General features: G+C 40.2%; 1 protein-coding gene across 2 annotated transcripts in view; it reads left to right on the top strand.

Moving 5' to 3' along the window:
* LOC130911162 (roundabout homolog 1-like) overlaps positions 1 to 18,974 on the top strand; it is a 554,903-nt gene that overhangs the window by 431,878 nt on the left and 104,051 nt on the right. For both annotated transcript variants that reach the window (XM_057828938.1, XM_057828939.1), the window contains 3 exons: positions 6,135 to 6,255; positions 9,542 to 9,680; positions 9,764 to 9,891. In XM_057828938.1, coding sequence (XP_057684921.1) covers positions 6,135 to 6,255; positions 9,542 to 9,680; positions 9,764 to 9,891 — 388 coding nt within the window. The remainder of the gene's footprint in view (positions 1 to 6,134; positions 6,256 to 9,541; positions 9,681 to 9,763; positions 9,892 to 18,974) is intronic.

The raw sequence follows: 18,974 nt of genomic DNA, 5'->3' as shown, positions 1-18,974 counted from the left end.
GCTAAAGTGGCTCTAGAGCTGCGGGTTGCTGACCCCTGGTCTCTGACAAGAAATGTGGTGGTGTTTGTGTGTGTCAATATTGATTGTTTTGAGAGTTAAATAAGGCAAATTGATGCGTATTTTTTTATTGCTTGTATGGCGTATGTACGAATATTAGCATTAAGTTAGCGGACGCCTAATGAAAACTACCGTAATTTCCCGAATATAAGGCGCACCTGTGTATAATGCGCACCCCAAATTTACTTGTCAAATCTAGGGAAAATTATTGTACCAGTTTACAATGCGCACCCTAATTTTAGCACCAATAAATAGAAGAATACAAGAAAACAGAGCTCGTGTACAGATACAGAAATGTCATTTTACTGACTGGTGAAACACAGCACAAGCATAGCATATTAGTAGTTCAAAACATTACCATAAACTGACAATATTTACGGTAATAATATGATTTGACAACTTCTCCAATTTACCAGAATCTAGGAGAAAACAAAACAGATGTGACTTTTCTTTTAAAGGCTGCTGTATAACTTGTTCGTTTCATCATGATGAATAAATGTTTATTCCATGGATTGATACGGTAAAATGAAAGTGAGAACGTAAGTCGGAAATCCGAGAGAGCTCATCGCTGTCGACACTAAAGTAACAATAGGAACTATTGTTATTTGGGTTTGAGTTTCCCGAGGGACAGATATAGGTGACGGACACACACAGGAATTCTGTGTTATTACGTTTGTTGTGGTCCGAGTTGCGAAGCTGCAATAAACGTTGACTCAAGTGAGTTCAAGAAACTAAATTCTGTGCTTTATGAAAGCAGAATTTACCACAGACGAAATCATTCGGCCGATCAGAGTGAAGTATTACCGAAACAAAATGGTGACATCACGTACCGTAATGGTCGGCAACGGATCGCCACATGCGTTTCTTCAACACAACGTGGCCGTGTCAATAAAAAAAATAAAATTAAAAAAAAAAGGTTTATATATATATATATATATATATATATATATATATATATATATATATATATATATATATATATATATATATTTCTGTCTCCATCCATGTACTCGTTTATAATGCGCACCATGATTTTACAAGTTGATTTTGGGAAAAAAAGTGCACGTTATATTCGGGAAATTACGGTAAACATATTTTGGATTCTTATGCTCAGTACTCCATGTGTAATTTTCTTTATGCATGTTAACTGTTATACTTTACCTCAACTGGAGTGCTTTTCTGAGCCTCGATTTAATGGCACTGATGTGAGCTTTTTATAAATTAAATGTGAGCTGAACTTACCTAGAAGGCTAGACTTTGTTTTTCTAAATATATTAGGGACACACCAAATAATACATATCTGTGACAAACTATCTTCCACAAACTTAATGATGGCCGTTCAGTTCCCAGTCTGTTTCTTAATAAGTGGGTAATAATGTTCATCTTGACAGCTGGAATTTTTGGGAGCTTTCTGGCAGTCCCAACACAGCATTTTTTGTCATTGTTCTATTCAGCAATAGTCACTCCCATTCTGCTACTCAAAAGTACCCTGGCGCCTGTCATTTGCAAACATTATGAAAAAGTCTATTGTCTTTTCGTCATAAATCCCCCAAAACGCAACTGCAGCATTGTGCCTCGTTTTGTGCTATAGTTGTAGCTAATCATCAACCTGCAAAATGAACCACTGTGTGAACACAAAAGAGGGTGCACATTGAATGGAGGCTCTCACATTATCAGCATTGCCAAATGGCACTAGACAAAAAAAAAAGCGACAGGATGGAGCCATCTCGCCACAATGTAGGGATAATGGTCAGCTGGTTGGTGGGGGGTGCAGTGAGTTTGTCAAAAAAGAAACTGACGAATACTCTGAGTCCCTGCTGTTTTGGCACTCAGAATATAAACTCTGAGGATGGGGAATTGCCACAGTCATGGGTAAGAACAGATAGAGTGGACCGGGCCTTAAGTGGATCTTCATGTCAAAACCCCTGTAAAAGGGACAGTGACCTGCATACCCCGTTCACCTTACCCAGCACCGCTTTCTTTGGCTGCTATACAGTCTACACAGCCCTGACCATTCTCCTTTGTGTGTAACAGTGTGTTAGTTGCAAGGGCGTAGGTTTGCATAGGAACGGAAGGGACATAACACTAGCAACTTTTCAGGATGCTCAAATTGTCCCCACCAACTTTTAACTCATTTTCACCCCAAAACATATAAATACATTCTATTTTTATTTGCTTCATTGTCCCAAAAACGTATTTATATGTCTTTTGCGTGTTTTTTTTGTTTTTCTTTTTTGTTTTTTGTTTTCACAAGAAGCTTCTATAGCTTCCGATCTATCTGTGAAACAAAGAACAAAGCTCCAAACCCATTTTAAAGCAATGAAACTGGCCACTGGAGGGCAGTAGCGCATATTGTAAAACCCGCAACCTGATTCAACAGCAATAAAAGGCCGGGCAGCACGGTCGGACAGCTGGCGGCATGATGCCAGGCGGCGGACGACCGAACAAAACAACTGAGAGGACGCCTGGAATGCCAGGCGCTGAACGACCGAGTAAAACGACTGGGACCACCGTGCAGCGGGCTCGCCAAGCAGACCCCGCAGAGACTCAAAAATAATCCATCTTTGTGAGATAGACAACGATGAGGGAAAAGTTTACACGCTTGACGCGGCGACAACGGCGTCATCTCGACGACAACAGGCGTCATCTCTCAGTAGTCATGTGTAAATAAACTGTTACTTTGCTATCAAAAGCTCTATTTGTCTTGTTCTTTATGATATTTTGTAAAAAGAAAACATTATTCAGATGTTTGCAAACTAATGCAAGAAATAGCTGTGTTAAAGTCAAAGTCATGTTTGAAATGTATGCGTTTACAAAAAGCTCATTTTCTCCTTTTTTTCATCAGAAATTGGAAAATTGCTCAAACTAAGTTATTTTCTAATGCTGATTTCTAAAGAATGGAAAAAGATATGAACTTACTTTTTTTTGCTGAAAGAAGAGAGTCTAATCTTTCTTTTGGTGGGTTCCATGTTTATATAGCAATAGAACAGATTTTTTTGTGGGCCTTGCAAAATCAGTCAAAATCCAGTAAAACGGTCGGGAGCGAAGTGCCTTGCTCCGGCGAAAATGGCTGGGAGTGAATGAGTTAAGCAACGTTATATGCATTATATAATGAGTTTAGTTATATAGGTCATTTAGATTGTCTTCTCATATGTTGAAACAATAGAACTGGCCCTACCATTATCAAGTGAATTATTTTCATTATTTTCGGACTTACATTTACCCTGTTACACTTGCTGAATGTGCCAGTCCATTTTTTCCCCCCTCAAACGCACCTTTGATTGGCTGATGACTTGACCCACCCCCGACACACACACGCACGCTCACACTCACACAGCCCTGACAGAAATGCATGTCGACAACATGCTACCGCCTCAGCCCCTTTCAAAGAAGGGGATGTTAGAATTTTTTTATCGGCCAGCAGCAGCAACTGTAAGTAATTTAAAAATACGCCACTGATGTGGAGGTGAGAAAAACTTGCTTGGCACGGCCAGACTGTTCTCCCTGTATTTTTCAAACACTGTGAGAATAGTCTGGGACCTACTTCCTTAAAGGCCTCTCGAGCCGAAGGAAATCATCTGTGTAATCAGATTCAATTATTTGCGCGACGTGTTCTTAACGAACAACGCCACTCTTGTGCATCGGAAGTCGTCTCCACAACAACACAGAGGGCAAGCGGGAGAGCCGCGAATAAGTTCCAGTCCACGGTAAAATCAGTTTTAAATGACCAAAAACACATCGACATAAGTCATTGACAGCAGTCTGTCTCACGCTAGCCATGTTAAATAAACTTCTCCATTCCCCGCTCACGCCACGCTAGAGTTGTCGCTTAACGAACGTCACGTCTGCCCATCCCTGATTGGTCCACTCTGCTGTCTGTTTGCTGTGGTTTGCTCCACCCTGGGAATTTGATCTGCGGGAAGGTCACCGGACTCAAACGCTGGAACAATGGAGAGTCTGGAATTCCAGGCTAGAGAAAAAAAAAAAAAAAAACACTAATTTTGCTACTTAAAGGTCGACCTGCATTAGTTAGCATAACATTAAACTGTGTGAACTTGCTAACCTGCAAAACCCGAGTAGGAAGCTACATGGAGAGAACTGTCCTTCTGTTTGTGTTTTCTACCTTTAACGTGAATTAAACCGTGAGAAAATGTAGTGAACTCTGCTGGAAACTATAGAACTAGAAAAATGTGAGCAAGAAGCTGTTTAGAGAGAGAGGGGTTCTGCATAACCTCATATGTTGCTCACACAATACACCATACACACAACATAATCATAATTAATTATGTAGTGTACATAAATTTTATTTATTTTATTTTGATGCTGCGAGCTACCCACGCTAGCATTGCGATCGATTGGTCGATCGTGATCGTTGTTCACCCAATCTGTTTGGTGTAATAATGTCCCATCCCATCAAAAAGTGTACATGCAGGTATGCTGTTATATTGTCCCTACCAATGTTGAGACCAAACCTACGCCCTTGGTTAATTGTTAAGCTTTTGCTCAAACAAACAGTAACAAAATAATACGTAGAGTTAGGCTGCACCACCACAGGGTAGCCCCCAAAAAATCGAGCTTTCTTTTGCCTCTTCAGATGCCTGAGGCCTCCTGTTTCACAATGAATATTAAACAATGTAAACTACTGTGAATATATATTTTAAAAATCATATGTGTTGCTCATTGGTCGATTATGGCTTTGGCTCAGGCTTAAAATCCCAGACATATTATTTATGTATTTTATGGTCCTCGTAAATTAAGTAAAATTCTATTCATGTGGAACAAGTAGAAGAGAGTCATACCCTTACATCCTCAAGTCATATTTAGTTGTACTTCAAATGAAAGTGAAATAATCTAACTATAGTACAAACCAGACTTAAGGAACTCCTTAGCTTCTATTTGCAGGGCCTCTACCATGGAAAATCATCTGAAGTGGATGTGGAAATATCGGTTTATTTGAGGCACTCTTTGATTCTGCTAGGATTTTAAGTAGTAACAGGGATACAGCCTTCCCTTTTGGTGGGTTTTCTGGTCTTTGTTTGGAGCTCTTTGTAGACCACATCCAAGACCTATTTTCCCTAGTCTTAAACAGAAACAACAAACATTTGGGTCATCCAACATTTTAACACCAGGCAAATTGCACGCAAGCCATACATTGAGAACTAGTAATCTTGTTCCGAAGTCTATCTACATTTTGTAACTAACAAACAAAAGGTGGATTTGAATATTATTTGTAACGAAAGTGTAACATCTGTTCACTCCAAACTCACCCTACGAATTGTCACACAAGAAGCTTGAACACAAACACATTTTTCTGCCTTAGCTCTACTTTGCATCAATCCAAAGTTGCGGTTTTCCAATCATTGTGTGTCAAGTTCTCCGCCGGTTAGCGCTTTAATAAGAGTATCCGTTACCTGCCTGCAGGTGGAGATCTGCGACTCATAGGTGCTTTAAAGGTTAAGCCTTACCGGGATACTGAGACCAATGGTACCCGTGCTATTGTCTGACTGGTGTGGTTGTCAGCCGAGAGGAGTACTGAGGAGAGGGGGGCCTTGGATAACTTGTCCTGTCTGCTCAAGAACAAAGCATCTCCTCTGGCCTGTAATCAAAGCCCTGGGAAATACCTGGACCTGGATAAACCCTCATTCGATGCTCTTCATGTTCTTTTGAGTGTTGGCGCGCCAACAGCAAAAGAACGTCTCAGAAAACCTGTTAAGTTCTTGAATGATTCCCCACAATTTTGGGCCGTATCGCAGCTCATTGAGCCACCTGGAAAAGTGCTTGTGGTCCTGCAGAGCCTCAGGTGCTCCCTTGGGTGGTGTGGAGGAGGCCGCGGTTGTGTTGGATTGTGAAAGTGTTTTTTGGCTCAGCTTACGTTGAGGGGAAACAGGCTGACTGATAGTGATTTAGACTTTAAGTGGAAGCTGAGAGGCAGTCAGAATGAATGGAGCCTTTCAGGAACGACTCATGTTTTTTTACAGGCCCGGGCTGTTTTATCATGACAGTTCTAACGACCTCCATGAGATGTCTGAGCCGCACACACCTAAATAATTCATTTTCTTCTCACTTTTACTCTTCAGATACGCAGCGGGAAACTGATGATCACCAACGCGAGGAAGAGCGACGCTGGGAAGTATGTCTGCGTAGGGACTAACATGGTCGGTGAACGGGAGAGCGAAATAGCCGAACTCACAGTGTTAGGTAATTAACATTTTGAACTTCTGTATTTGTCTGCACTTTCACTTCTTCTACCGTTTATTGCCACGCGGACCCACTTTCTGGATAAGCCAGATGCACATCTTTGATTGGCTTTCTCTTAAAGCTGTCCCGACTAGTCGACATAGTCGACGTCATCGATGACGTAAATCCGTCGACAAGCACAACATCCCGTCGACGGTTAATGAAGGGTTAAAAAAACATATGCGTGGAAAGTTCAGAATGTCGGACGCTCTGTATGCAAGCGGGGAAAGCGACACAAAGCAAAAAAGCGCACCAGTATCCATAACATTGACTTATTTCAAAGAAACAAAGCAGGGTACACTCTTGTGTTCTGTCTCTTCAATGCCAAGCTTGGCTGCATGTCAGCCGTGAATAAACACCTAAAGCGCCGTCACCCAGTTTGTAAGTCCATCTAACTAACTAACGACATGTTTTATTGAAGTTGCTAAGCCTGTCGCGATATGCAATGAGTACATTTATCGCACGGCAAATAAAAATGAGAGCGGTAATTTTCACAGCTGCGTTTTATCGCTGCGCGCGTGCGTGCGCGTATACATTGGTGCGTGCGTGCTGATTGCATATGAGACTCCAGTTCCTTTCTCTTATCAACACGCTGTAGAATTAAAGTTCAGACATACAAAATAAGAAAACACATCTATATTAAACACTGTAAAGTTAGCACGGCTACGCTCAGGTGAAAAGGGGGGAAATAAGGCAACCTAATTTAGCCTGCAGTCGTCTCGTGAAAACAAACTTGCAGTTAAAAGGTGACACTTCAAACATGAAAAATTGCTGGTTAACAGCTTTTGCAAACGAAAAAAAAAAAATCTATTACTGACACTACATGCAATGACAAAAAGTGTTTTTTTGCGGAGTGTAAAGCTGAAGTTAGCTGTTTAGCAAGAGGACTTCCGGTGAACATTTCAAAATAAAAGCATGCCATGTTGGTCATATAAATAACGATTTCTGGAGTTAATCCTACATACTTCAGAATTCAGATTCTACATCAAGAATACCTTTAAAATGACACCCTTTATGAAAAATCTGATTGGCAATGAATAATTATTATAATTATTATAATACATATAATATATACATTCACCGGCCACTTTATGAGGTACACCTGTCCAACTGCTCGTTAACACTTAATTTCTAATCAGCCAATCACTTGGCGGCAACTAAGTGTATTTAGGCATGTAGACATGGTTTAAGACAATCTCCTGCAGTTCAAACCAAGCATCAGTATGGGGAAGAAAGGTGATTTGAGTGACTTTGAATGCTGCATGGTTGTTGGTGCCAGAAGGGCTGGTCTGAGTATTTCAGAAACTGCTGATCTACTGGGATTTTCATGCACAACCATCTCTAGGGTTTACGGAGAATGGTCAGAAAAAGAAAAAATATCCAGTGAGCAGCAGTTCTGTGGGCGGAAATGCCTTGTTGATGCCAGAGGTCAGAGGAGAATGGCCAGACTGGTTCGAGCTGATAGAAAGGCAACAGTGACTCAAATAACCACCCGTTACGACCAAGGCAGGCAGAAGAGCATCTCTGAATGCACAGTACGTCGAACTTTGAGGCAGATGGGCTACCGCAGCAGAAGACCACGCCGGGTGCCGCTCCTTTCAGCTAAGAACAGGAAACTGAGGCTACAATTTGCACAATCTCATCGAAATTAGACAATAGAAGATTGGAAAAACGTTGCCTGGTCTGATGAGTCTCGATTTCTGCTGCGACATTTGGATGGTAGGGTCAGAATTTGGGGTCAACAACATGAAACCATGGATCCATCCTGTCTTGTATCAACGGTTCTGGCTGGTGGTGGTGGTGTAATGGTGTGGGGAATATTTTCTTGGCACTCTTTGGGCTCCTTGGTACCATTTGAGCATCGTTAAACGCCACAGCCTACCTGAGTATTGTTGCTGACCATGTCCATCCCTTTATGACCACAATGTACCCAACTTCTGATGGCTACTTTCAGCAGGATAATGCACCATGTCATAAAGCTGGAATCATCTCAGACTGGTTTCTTGAACATGACAATGAGTTCACTGTACTCAAATGGCCTCCATAGTCACCAGATCTCAATCCAATAGAGCATATTTGGGATGTGGTGGAACGGGACATTCGCATCATAGATGTGCAGCCGACAAATCTGCACCAACTGTGAGATGCCATCATGTCAATATGGAAAAAAACTCTCTGCTTCCAGCACCTTGTTGAATCTATGCCACGAAGATTTGAGGCAGTTCTGAAGGCAAAAGGGGGTCCAACCCGTTACTAGCATGGTGTACCTAATAAAGTGGCAGGTGAGTGTATACTACTATACTATAATATTAATACTAGGTGTTTTTTTAAGAATTGTTTCGAATCATGTTGGAAAGGCGAAGTCAGTGTTCTGAATCTGTTTACATTCCGTTCTTTTGCACGAGTTAATTCTATCAGCATTTCAACTCATTGTTTATTTGTGATTTATTATTGTTATTTACGTGTTTATTTGTACTTTAATAAATGATTTAAGTGTTCCAAAATGTTTTTGTGAATTGATAAGCATCAACATAAAATTTCATTGCTAAATCAGTAAAAAAAAAAAAAATAAATAATAATATATATATTTTTTTAATTATTAGATTAGTCGACTAATCGTAAAAATAGTCGGCTGACTAATCGGGAGAAAATTAGTCGTTTGGGACAGCCCTACTTTCTCTAATGGTGGCAGTCACCTTTAATTAGATAAGAGTGTGAGATGACGTCCAATCTCACTCTCAAAGGTAAAAATCATAAGCTGAAACCAGTTGCACCTCAATCCTCTGCTTGGTGACTTCCAACACTTCATTACTCAGTATTTTTCACCAACTCGTAAGAGACCTCATAGAATTTGCCCAAGAGAGTTGTCACTGCTATATAACAGGACCTTTCTTTTGTCTTCATTTAGTTGAGTTCCATGTGTCTGACCTCAATATTACTGTCAGGCAGTGCTTTCAACAGAATGCAGCATTCTGTAAAATGGATGGTTTTCATTCCAGACAACATAACCTTTAACAAAATTTCAGCTAAGCGCAAGAGTCTGACATCCTATCCATTTACAAGCTAATAAAAGGAGTACATCGTGATTTTACCTCTTCAGTTTACTTACTACAGATGTACCTTGACATATGAGTTTAATACTTTCCATGACCAAACTTTTAACTCAATTTTTAGTTGGAAAAAAAAAAAACCTGGGGCCACTCATAAATCACAGTATTCCACTTGTTTACTGTTTACATCCACACAGAGCGACCCAGCTTTGTCCGTCGTCCCGGCAGCCAAGTTGTGCTTGTAGACCAGAGTGTGGAGTTCCGTTGCGAAGCACGCGGTGACCCGGTTCCGACGGTCCGATGGCGAAAAGATGACGGTGACCTGCCCAAAGCAAGGTGGGAAATCGTAGGGCAAATCCAACTTTTCTTTGGCTGTTCGTGATGCCTAACAGACATCTGTTCTGGTTGACACTCCTAAGGTACGAGATCCGGGAGGACCACACCCTGAAGATTCGCCGTCTGACCTCAGCAGACGTCGGTTCGTACACATGTGTAGCGGAGAACATGGTGGGCAAGGCAGAGGCATCGGCCAGCCTCACAGTCCACGGTAAGGCAGCACTTTTTCTGTGAATGCGCTCTTCTGACAGGACCGAGTTGTGCTCTCAAAATTCTGAGGTAGCATCATACTAACCAAGATGTTGGATGACTGAGTGATTTCATTTCTACAGTCGAACTTAATCAGAGAGTGAAAGGCAAAGAACCATTCATTGATGCTAGCAGCTATAAACACTAAGGGTGTAACGGTACATGTATTTGTATTGAACCGTTTCGGTACGTGGTGCTCGGTTCGGAACGGAGGCGTACCGAGCGAGTTTCTGACGTAATGTAACCCTTACTTTTCGAGGCTGTGAGTCGACCGGGTTACATTTTCTTTGTGTAGATTATATTTACTCCGTCTTCTCTACTATAATGAGGACCAACACGGTACGACAGTATAACCCAGAAACGTCAACGGCGCGACAACGTGGCCGCCACGAGAACGCAGTGAAACGCGGGCGTTAAAGTCACTCAGCCAAGTCCTACCAGTCGCAGTGTGGCAGCGTGTTAGATACCCAGAAGCGGCTCACCACGACGCACACGAAAAGAACGGCAGAGTTTATTATTTGACGCGAGACGTGACCCTCCTGCGTCAATACTACTACCGGTAGCTAGGATCAGGCAGACCGGTAGTCACTCGTGTAAAAATACGGTGGATCTGGTTGATTTTCAAAGTAATATGCAATCGTAGCCCACTTTTTGAGTCCATCAGATCTCTTGAGTGGTAGATCGGGGCACAGTTGACTTGTCTTTGTTGATTTACTGCTGTCTTCTCTGCTATAATAATAACCAACACGGCCCCGTGGTCAATACAAAACCCACCTACCACACCAAAACAAGTAGGAACTAATATTCACATAGGAACTAAAGTTATACAACATAAAATATACAATATAAATGAATACGACATCACATTTGTAAAATATAAACACATAATAAAAAAAAAATAGCCCATTTAAATAAAATGAAATGAGCTAAAACACCTGTAATTACATAATAATAATTAATTAATTTCTGTGTGGCGCTTTAACTTGAGGAAATCCACCAATAAAGCTTTTGAAAACTGTTCATAAGGGGAAAAAATGATTCATTGAGGCATTTCATTTGTAAAATACATGTTAAAATCTTTGTCATTGGGATTGCTTTTCTCTTTCGCACAGGACTTCTTTTTTCTTCTTTCTTTCAGAAAGAAAGCTGAACAATACGCATGGTCTGAAAGAGAAATTGTTGTTGGATTGTCTTTAAGTACCCGCTACTTTTTGAGCAGAATTCTAGCTTTTTATAGGCTAATGTTCCTATTGTTGAAAGCACAAAGGTGTGTAATAAACAACTAGCACATTTATATTTTGCATTTTGTTTTCTTGCTGTACCGAACATGCACCGAACCGTGACCTCAAAACCGAGGTACGTACCGAACCGAGATTTTTGTGTACCGTTACACCCCTAATAAACACAGCCAAAAATTTAACAGAGAAATGCGTCCATCCTATTGACGAAATATGCGTTGTAGGTTTTCCCCATTACTTGGTAGTTAATACATTCCGTCACCAGTTTGGACTATTTGTACTGAATCATGACACAAAATTTATTATGCCTGAAAAGTTTGTCTACTATTAGTTGAGACAGCCATGTTGACCAAATTCCAGAGCTCATATCATGATAAACTCCTACTAGGAAATTCACCCAAATGAGCCCCAGTCGAAAGCAGGTACCCTCGACAGATAGTAGGAGTTGATTTCTTTTCATATGCTATCAAATGTGGAGGGAATTAAATGAAATTTTCGATACGTCTTTGCCTTCAATTCCATTTGAGGTGATTATGCGGTTTGGTGTCAGAGCAATCAAGGCTGGCTGCGTTGTGGTAGCAGCCTGCAGTTTTATTACCAGCCTATCTTTATCTCTTCACCTTTCCCAATTAGCTGATTGATTTCTAATTAAAAGAATCTATAGAGATGCACATAAATGTTGTCAGCCCTTTGATCAATTTCATTTGCCCTTATTAGTCGATTTTTTCTTTGATTCATTTGCCCTTTTTTTACACAAGTGGCATTTCTCAGGAGAACCCGCCCCCTTTGCATCTTAAGTCCGCACGATGCTCTTTGTAAACATCTATGACTCTCATGTGGCCTTCTCCACTGGATGTCTTATTAACACGGTTCAAATATAAAGCAGTTGGTCACAGAGCGTGAACATTCAGAAAGAACCCTTTCAGTTGAGCTGGGGAGGGTTGACTGGGATCGGTCCAGAAGCCCCCTTGAGATGCGGATGGAACACAGGGGCCATTTAACAGCAAACTAATGGGAATGTTGGGAGTTGTTCGAGAAGAGGGGAAGGTATGGGGGGTTGGGTAGAAGAATGGTGAGTCGGCGTCTCGCCACCGATGCGGAACGTCTTGGGAATTGGGATTTGCGGTGGCTCGGCGGAGAGGTTTTCCGCGGTGAGGTCAGCCATATTAATGTCACTTCCAGCAGTCGTTGACGCTCCGATATAACGAGACAGGGCAGTTCTAATCTTATGCCAACCCCCCGCCTGTCCGCAAAGGCATCTACTTCATACTCACATGGTTACCCTTAGCAATTATTCCTTCATTTTCTCAGCCCGACAACATCCTTTAAATTGGCTCTGGGAGTACGATTAGCTTCAAGTGCCAATACCACGTCAATACATCAGGTCATCCTATCGCATTGCTCACTCAATGCTTTCCTCCCTGATGAAAGCTTAGTTAATGGAAGAGAAAAGCATTGATGAGTTCATTCGATAAATTGTTTTCTTGCAGAAACTGCCTTTGTATTCAATAAGAATGAAAGTCACTTCACCCTGGGACCGTTTCTGGAGGAAAGTTCTCAACTTCAGTCACTGGAAAGTTACAAAGATGAGTTGATGAAATAAAAGCTTCGCTAATCAAATCACAAGTGCTTCTTCTCATACTGTAGTTGAATTGGTAGACTATGAAGGCATAAGAAATGGAAGCTGTGGTCACTGTGTAGTCCAGTGAATTAAAGACCAGCAGGCCACAGTCCCTTGCCTGGAAATGGCATGCTTCTAATTACGGGAAAGGAAAGAGAAGTGCAGATTTATCAGACCACTTTATAGGACGACATCCCTCTATGCAGAGGTGGGTAGAAATGAGTAACATTTACTCAATTACTGTTACTTGAGTAAAAAATGGAAAAAAACACCATATTTTTCGGACTATAAGTTGCACTTTTTTTCATAGTTTGGCTGGGGGTGTAACTTATACTAGGGAGCGACTTATGTGTGAAATTATTAACACACTATGATATCATTTCACATGTTATTTGGGTGTTTTGGAGTGACACTGATGGTTTGGTAAACTTAGTAGTTATCTGAATAACTCTTATTAGCTATGGCCACGTTCGCGTTCTGCCTTAGGCAATGTGTGTTCAATTGTATTATTGACTTTTTTATATTGAAATGCATGGTTTTAGTTTGTGGCGCTTTCACGCCCACGTGGGGGCGCACTCGCACTTGTTTACGTGAAGAAGAGCGCTCACACGCCAGAAGAAGACCCACAGCTACGTAGCTCTGAGTGAGTGGGCGAGTTAGCGAGAGAGAAACACGGCTGCGAACCTACATTCATTGTTTATGCTTGTAAAATATCTCTACAGAGGCAACGCCTGTGTGTGTCATCTTTTCTGTTGTTGTTGTTTGTTTTCCACCCGTGATCGGACACTTAGAGCCAGTTGTGTGGTTGTTTGAACGATGTGCTAATGCGAGCGAACGCATGTTAACCGATTTTGTCATTGCTGTAAAAGCACCTAATTATCATTTATATACGTTGATGCAACCCTGTTTGGTATCGAGGACGAAATTGATTCAGCAAATCATACAGGCGTCCAGCATCGTCATTTGGGAGTTTGGCCCGCTGAATAGCCAGGACCAACCCGTAGCGTCCTGGTGAGGACAGTATATTTGCATTTCGTTGTTCATGCACTGTACACTTATTCAGCATGTTGTTCTCTATTGTATTTTTTTATTGAAATTTAGGGCTGTCAAACGATTGAAATTTTTAATCGAGTTAATTACAGCTTAAAAATTAATTAATCGTAATCAATCGCACTTCAAACCATCTATAAAATATGCCATATTTTTCTGTAAATTATTGTTGGAATGGAAAGATAAGACACAAGATTGATATACCGTATACATTCAACATACGGTACATAAGTACTGTATTTGTTTATTATAACAATAAATCAACAAGATGGCATTAACATTATTAACATTCTGTTAAAGCGATCCATGGATAGAAAGACTTGTTGTTCTTAAAAGATAAATGTTAGTACAAGTTATAGACATTTTCTATTAAAACCCCTCTTAATGTTTTCGTTTTGATAAAATTTGTTAAATTTCCAATCAAAAAATAACCTAATAGCCCGCCATTGTTGATGTCAAGAATTACACAATGCTCATGGGTGCTTAACCCCAGTCGCACCCAAGCACCAGCAGAGGGCAACAAAACTCCAAAAAACACAAGTAACAAGTAACATTGCACTGTGCTGTCATTTTAATATGTTTGAGCGGGGCATGTGCGTTAATTGTGTCAAATATTTTAATGTGATTAATTTAAAAAATTAATTACCGCGCATTAACGCCATCATTTTGACAGCCCTAATTAAATTGACTTTGAAGATGACATGTCTGTTCTATGTGTTGGATTTTATCAAGTAAATTTCCCCCAAAAATGCGACTCATACTCCGGTGCGACTTATATATGTTTTTTTTCTCTTCGTTGGGCATTTTATGGCTGATGCGACTTATATTCAGGTGCGACTTGTAGTCCGAAAAATCCGGTACTTCTAAGAGTAGTTTTACCACGCTAAACTTTTTATTTTTACTTGAGTAGATTTGTAAAGAAACACTACTCTTACTCCGCTACTTTGGGCTACACAAGAGTCGTTACATGTTTCCTCTTTATTCTACTTCTTGAATTTATTTTTGCAAGAGATACCGACAGTGGCAGTTTCACCAATCAGACGTCGCAACAATAACCACATATAACTTCTTTAGTACTGAATGGCGGCGATGATGGCGGACAATTTTGTTTCTATTTGCAGCGACGGATCCGACGTAACGAACATTCTTCTAATGGTGACGAGGGGAGTTATGAACCTTTCTTTGGTGTTTTGGGTTATCAATTTGAGCCCAAACGAAAGCCAATGCAGCCTAATGAAAGGATCATTGAGCGGAGCAATCACACTGATGAAACACCGGCGGCAACAGAATCACCGAATGGTTTGTTTTGCATTTCTTTTTGTGAAGCTGATACACCGTGACCGCAAAATAAAGTAATGTATAGAATAATTATCATTTAATATGCTATCATCGGTTTCGCTCTGCCAACCGACACAAATATGAATGGAATTAGAGGATTTGTTCTATATATTTTACGAGCGATAATTTATACATGTGTCCAGTCCTATATCCAATGCTTGATATGTTTTTTATTATAAAAGAGTACTCACTCTGGCCATTTCCCTCCTTTGCTTTGCCTGTGGTGGTGAGGTGGTCTCATCAGAGCCAGTCATCGTCCTCTTTCACCGGGCACCGCATCTGCTTTCAGCAGCAATTTCTTAGCAAAACCTGATTTCATTTGCCCATAGTTCGTATAGTTTTCAGGTGTAAAATGCGCACCACAAAAAACCGTGCCGGAGGCTGGGTCTGCAAAATTAGCCCTCTTAGCACTGACGAACTTTACTCATTGTCTGCGTAGTCCAGCTCTTTTTCTCGCGTTCGGGAACTCATGGGTACTACATTGCGACAAATGGCTATTTGTAAACCACATAGCATGACAGGTTTGAACCATTTTAGCGATTTTTTGATAAAACACGAACGCAACTCTCTCGTCGATAAACAACGATGGCACCCGCCTCGACCTTTTGTTTCCTTGTTATGACGTCTCCGCCCCATTCGGCTGTTTCCGGAACACTTTCGGAAATGTTCGTCATTTTCGATCTATTTTCGATAATTGCTTATTAATGTGATGGATTTTTTTGTTAACTTTATCAATATTTGTTATCTTGGCACATAACGGTTCTATTGATGTCTCACACCCCCTTTGCGTTTTCATACCCTTTAAGTAGGGGGCAGTCCGCTTCAGTTATTGGCAGTCGGTCGCAGTTAGTCAACACATGCAGGGATCAAACGCTGAATTTAGGTTGAAAAAGTACGAAAGCTTACAACCAGGAAGAATTGTCTCAGGAGTGATTTGTTCAAGGATTCAAGGAAATTATTATATTTTTCGTACCATGCATGCATTTTGAAACGTTGTGAAAAAAATCAATGGGAGAAATTAGCCGCTACAGTATTGGCATTATACTTCACCATAGACTTCATAATGTAATTGGCAGAACACGGAGCGCAGGGCCGATAAATAGGGGGCCTGCATTGTTGGCGAGGCCGTCACAGCTGACCGAGTGGAATCATGGACAAATAGCTTTTTTCGTTGAATATTGTTGTGAATAAATGCTTAAATCACTGAATTTTTTTTATAGATATGGACGTAGATTATTGGTTAAAAGCAAAAAATTTTAGCATTTTATTTTACGTAAATATGTCGAATGCGCGGCTCGTCTTTAAGTTCACTGTGGCGCCGCCTTACCACAACAAAGCGATTTTTACGTTGAAATTCTTGTGAATAAATGCTTAAATCCCTGAATTATTTATACATATGGACGCAAAACAGTCTTGATTCCTGGTTAAAAGCAAAAGAAACCATGCGGGTAGCATTATTTTACGTAAATATGTCCAATGTGCGCTCGTCTTTAAGTTCACTGTGGCACCGCCTTACCACAACAAAGAGCTTATTACGTTGAAACTCTTGGGAATAAATGCTTAAATCCCTGAATTCTTTATAGGTATGGATGTAAGACAGTCTTGCTCCTTTGTTGAAAGCAAAGAAAAAAACGTGCAGGTAGCATTTATTTTACGTAAATATTGCGCACAATAATGCAAATGCATTAGCGGCCAATTTCTCAATTTTTTTCACATCGTTTCAAAATGCATGCATGGTACGAAAAATATAATAATTACCTTGAATTCTCAAACAAATCACTCCCGAGACAATCCTTCCTGTTTGTATGTGGTACAGCTTTTGTACTTTTTGAACCGAAATCCACCGTTAGTTGGCTGCGTGCGTGTTTGTCAATAGTTCCTCTTGATGTGGCCTGACCCGTCAATAATTATGATGTCTATGACTTCACAATATTTACATAAAATAACTGCTAACTGCCCGTTTTTTTTTTAACTTTTAACCAAGAATCAAGACTGTTTTACGTCCATATCTATAAAGAATTTATGGATTAAAGCATTTATTCACGGGAATTTTCAACGGAAAAAGGTCATTGTTTACATATGGCAGCCGCTAATTTCCTTACTGAGTAGCCTCATAGTTCGCAATATTTACGTAAAATAAATGCTACCTGCACGTTGTTTTTGCTTTTAACCAAGACTCGAGAATGTTTTACGTCCATATCTATAAGGAATTCAGGGATTTAAGCATTTATTCACAAGAATTTTCAACGGAAAACAGCTCTTTGTTTACATATGGCGGCTGCTAATTTCCTTACTGACTGGCCTCATAGTTTTTTTAATGTATTTATTTTCCCTTCAGGCATGACAAATCCGAACAAACATACAGCATTTATATGTGTTTACAATGTGTAGTTCGCAACATTTACGTAAAATAAATGCTACCTGCACGTTATTTATTTTTTTTTTTTTGCTTTTAACCAAGAATCGAAACTGTTTTACAACCATATCTATTAAAAAAAACAGGGATTTAAGCATTTATTCGCAATTATTTTCAATGGAAAAAGCTCTTTGTCTGTGTTTGCACTCGGTCAGCTTTGACGTAGATAGGCCCCCTATGAATCGACCCCGCGCCCCATGTCCCATCGATACATTATGAAGTCTATGATCTTTGGCTACTCTACCCACCTCTGCATGTACCTATTTTAAAAACACTTTTATTTAATTTGCCTGGGTTTTGGTGTATTTGTTGCAGTCTTATTTTAACCTACACAAAGATTTAGAATTTTAGGGTACTCCCCTTTTTTTTATTTTTATTTATTTTTTTTTTTAATAAATTTTTTTTTTTTTTTTTTTTGATGGGTTTATATTGTCTTATTTCAATCAACAAAAGTTTGAAAGAATTTCACAGCAGTCCCTGTTTTTAACATCCGCAACAATTATAATTTTGCGGTAGAGTCATTTGAACCTAGGCAAATTTTAAGGGGATTTAGAGTCATGTTATTTTACCTGAATAGTATTTGGAAGATTTACTGATTTTTTTTTTTTTTCCTTCTTTTTTACAAATACATTATAGAGATAAAAGATTTTTTGGGAAGTTATCTAAAGTGTGTTCAGTGGATTCTAAGTACTAGCGAACCACTAGTTGCATTAAATCCGCCTGTGTGAGAACATATGTTAAATTTAGAGTCCACAGTGGTGTGATTCACTTGGCTTATTATATAATGTAGCATGTGAAAATGGCATTCGCAGGGCGCACCCAGCGTCCTTCAAATCAAATCCCCTTTGAGCTCCAGAGAGGAACCCAGAAAGGGGGGATTTTCACACCCTCCACAGTCAGACTGTTGGCGAAACAATGTAGCCAGTGTGCAAGCACTGCCCTGGGGCTGTTTTTCTTTCGATGCGCGCCACTCTCGTTACTAACTAAATCGGCGAATTGTTGTTATACACGCGTCTCAGTCGGCTACACCTCCCCGGGACTTATAAATATGTCAAGAAAAATATTCCCCTTAATTGATGGCGGAAAGCCACCAAAGTAAAGCTAAGACTTTAGCTTGAAGCCATGTGCCGAGTTGTTACTTCAGCTAGTGAGTCAGAAAGCACGTTAATGCATGAATCCTCAATCGGCGGACTTGGTTTTGAGACTTTTTGTAGATTATATTGACAACTGCAGAATTTTTACAAATTTTGGATGACTTACAGCACAACACTACTGCAACACTGAGACGTTTTATGATAATCTTATTTAACCTGCTATAAAATTTTGATGCTTGTTTCGTCTTACCTTTGTAACTTTTGGGGAATTTTAGAGTAAACGCCTGG

Source organism: Corythoichthys intestinalis, unplaced genomic scaffold (genome assembly GCF_030265065.1).
Source record: "Corythoichthys intestinalis isolate RoL2023-P3 unplaced genomic scaffold, ASM3026506v1 HiC_scaffold_23, whole genome shotgun sequence".
Taxonomy (NCBI): domain Eukaryota; kingdom Metazoa; phylum Chordata; class Actinopteri; order Syngnathiformes; family Syngnathidae; genus Corythoichthys; species Corythoichthys intestinalis.
Note: the sequence above shows the minus strand (reverse complement) of the source record. Positions and strands in the feature narration are given on the sequence as shown.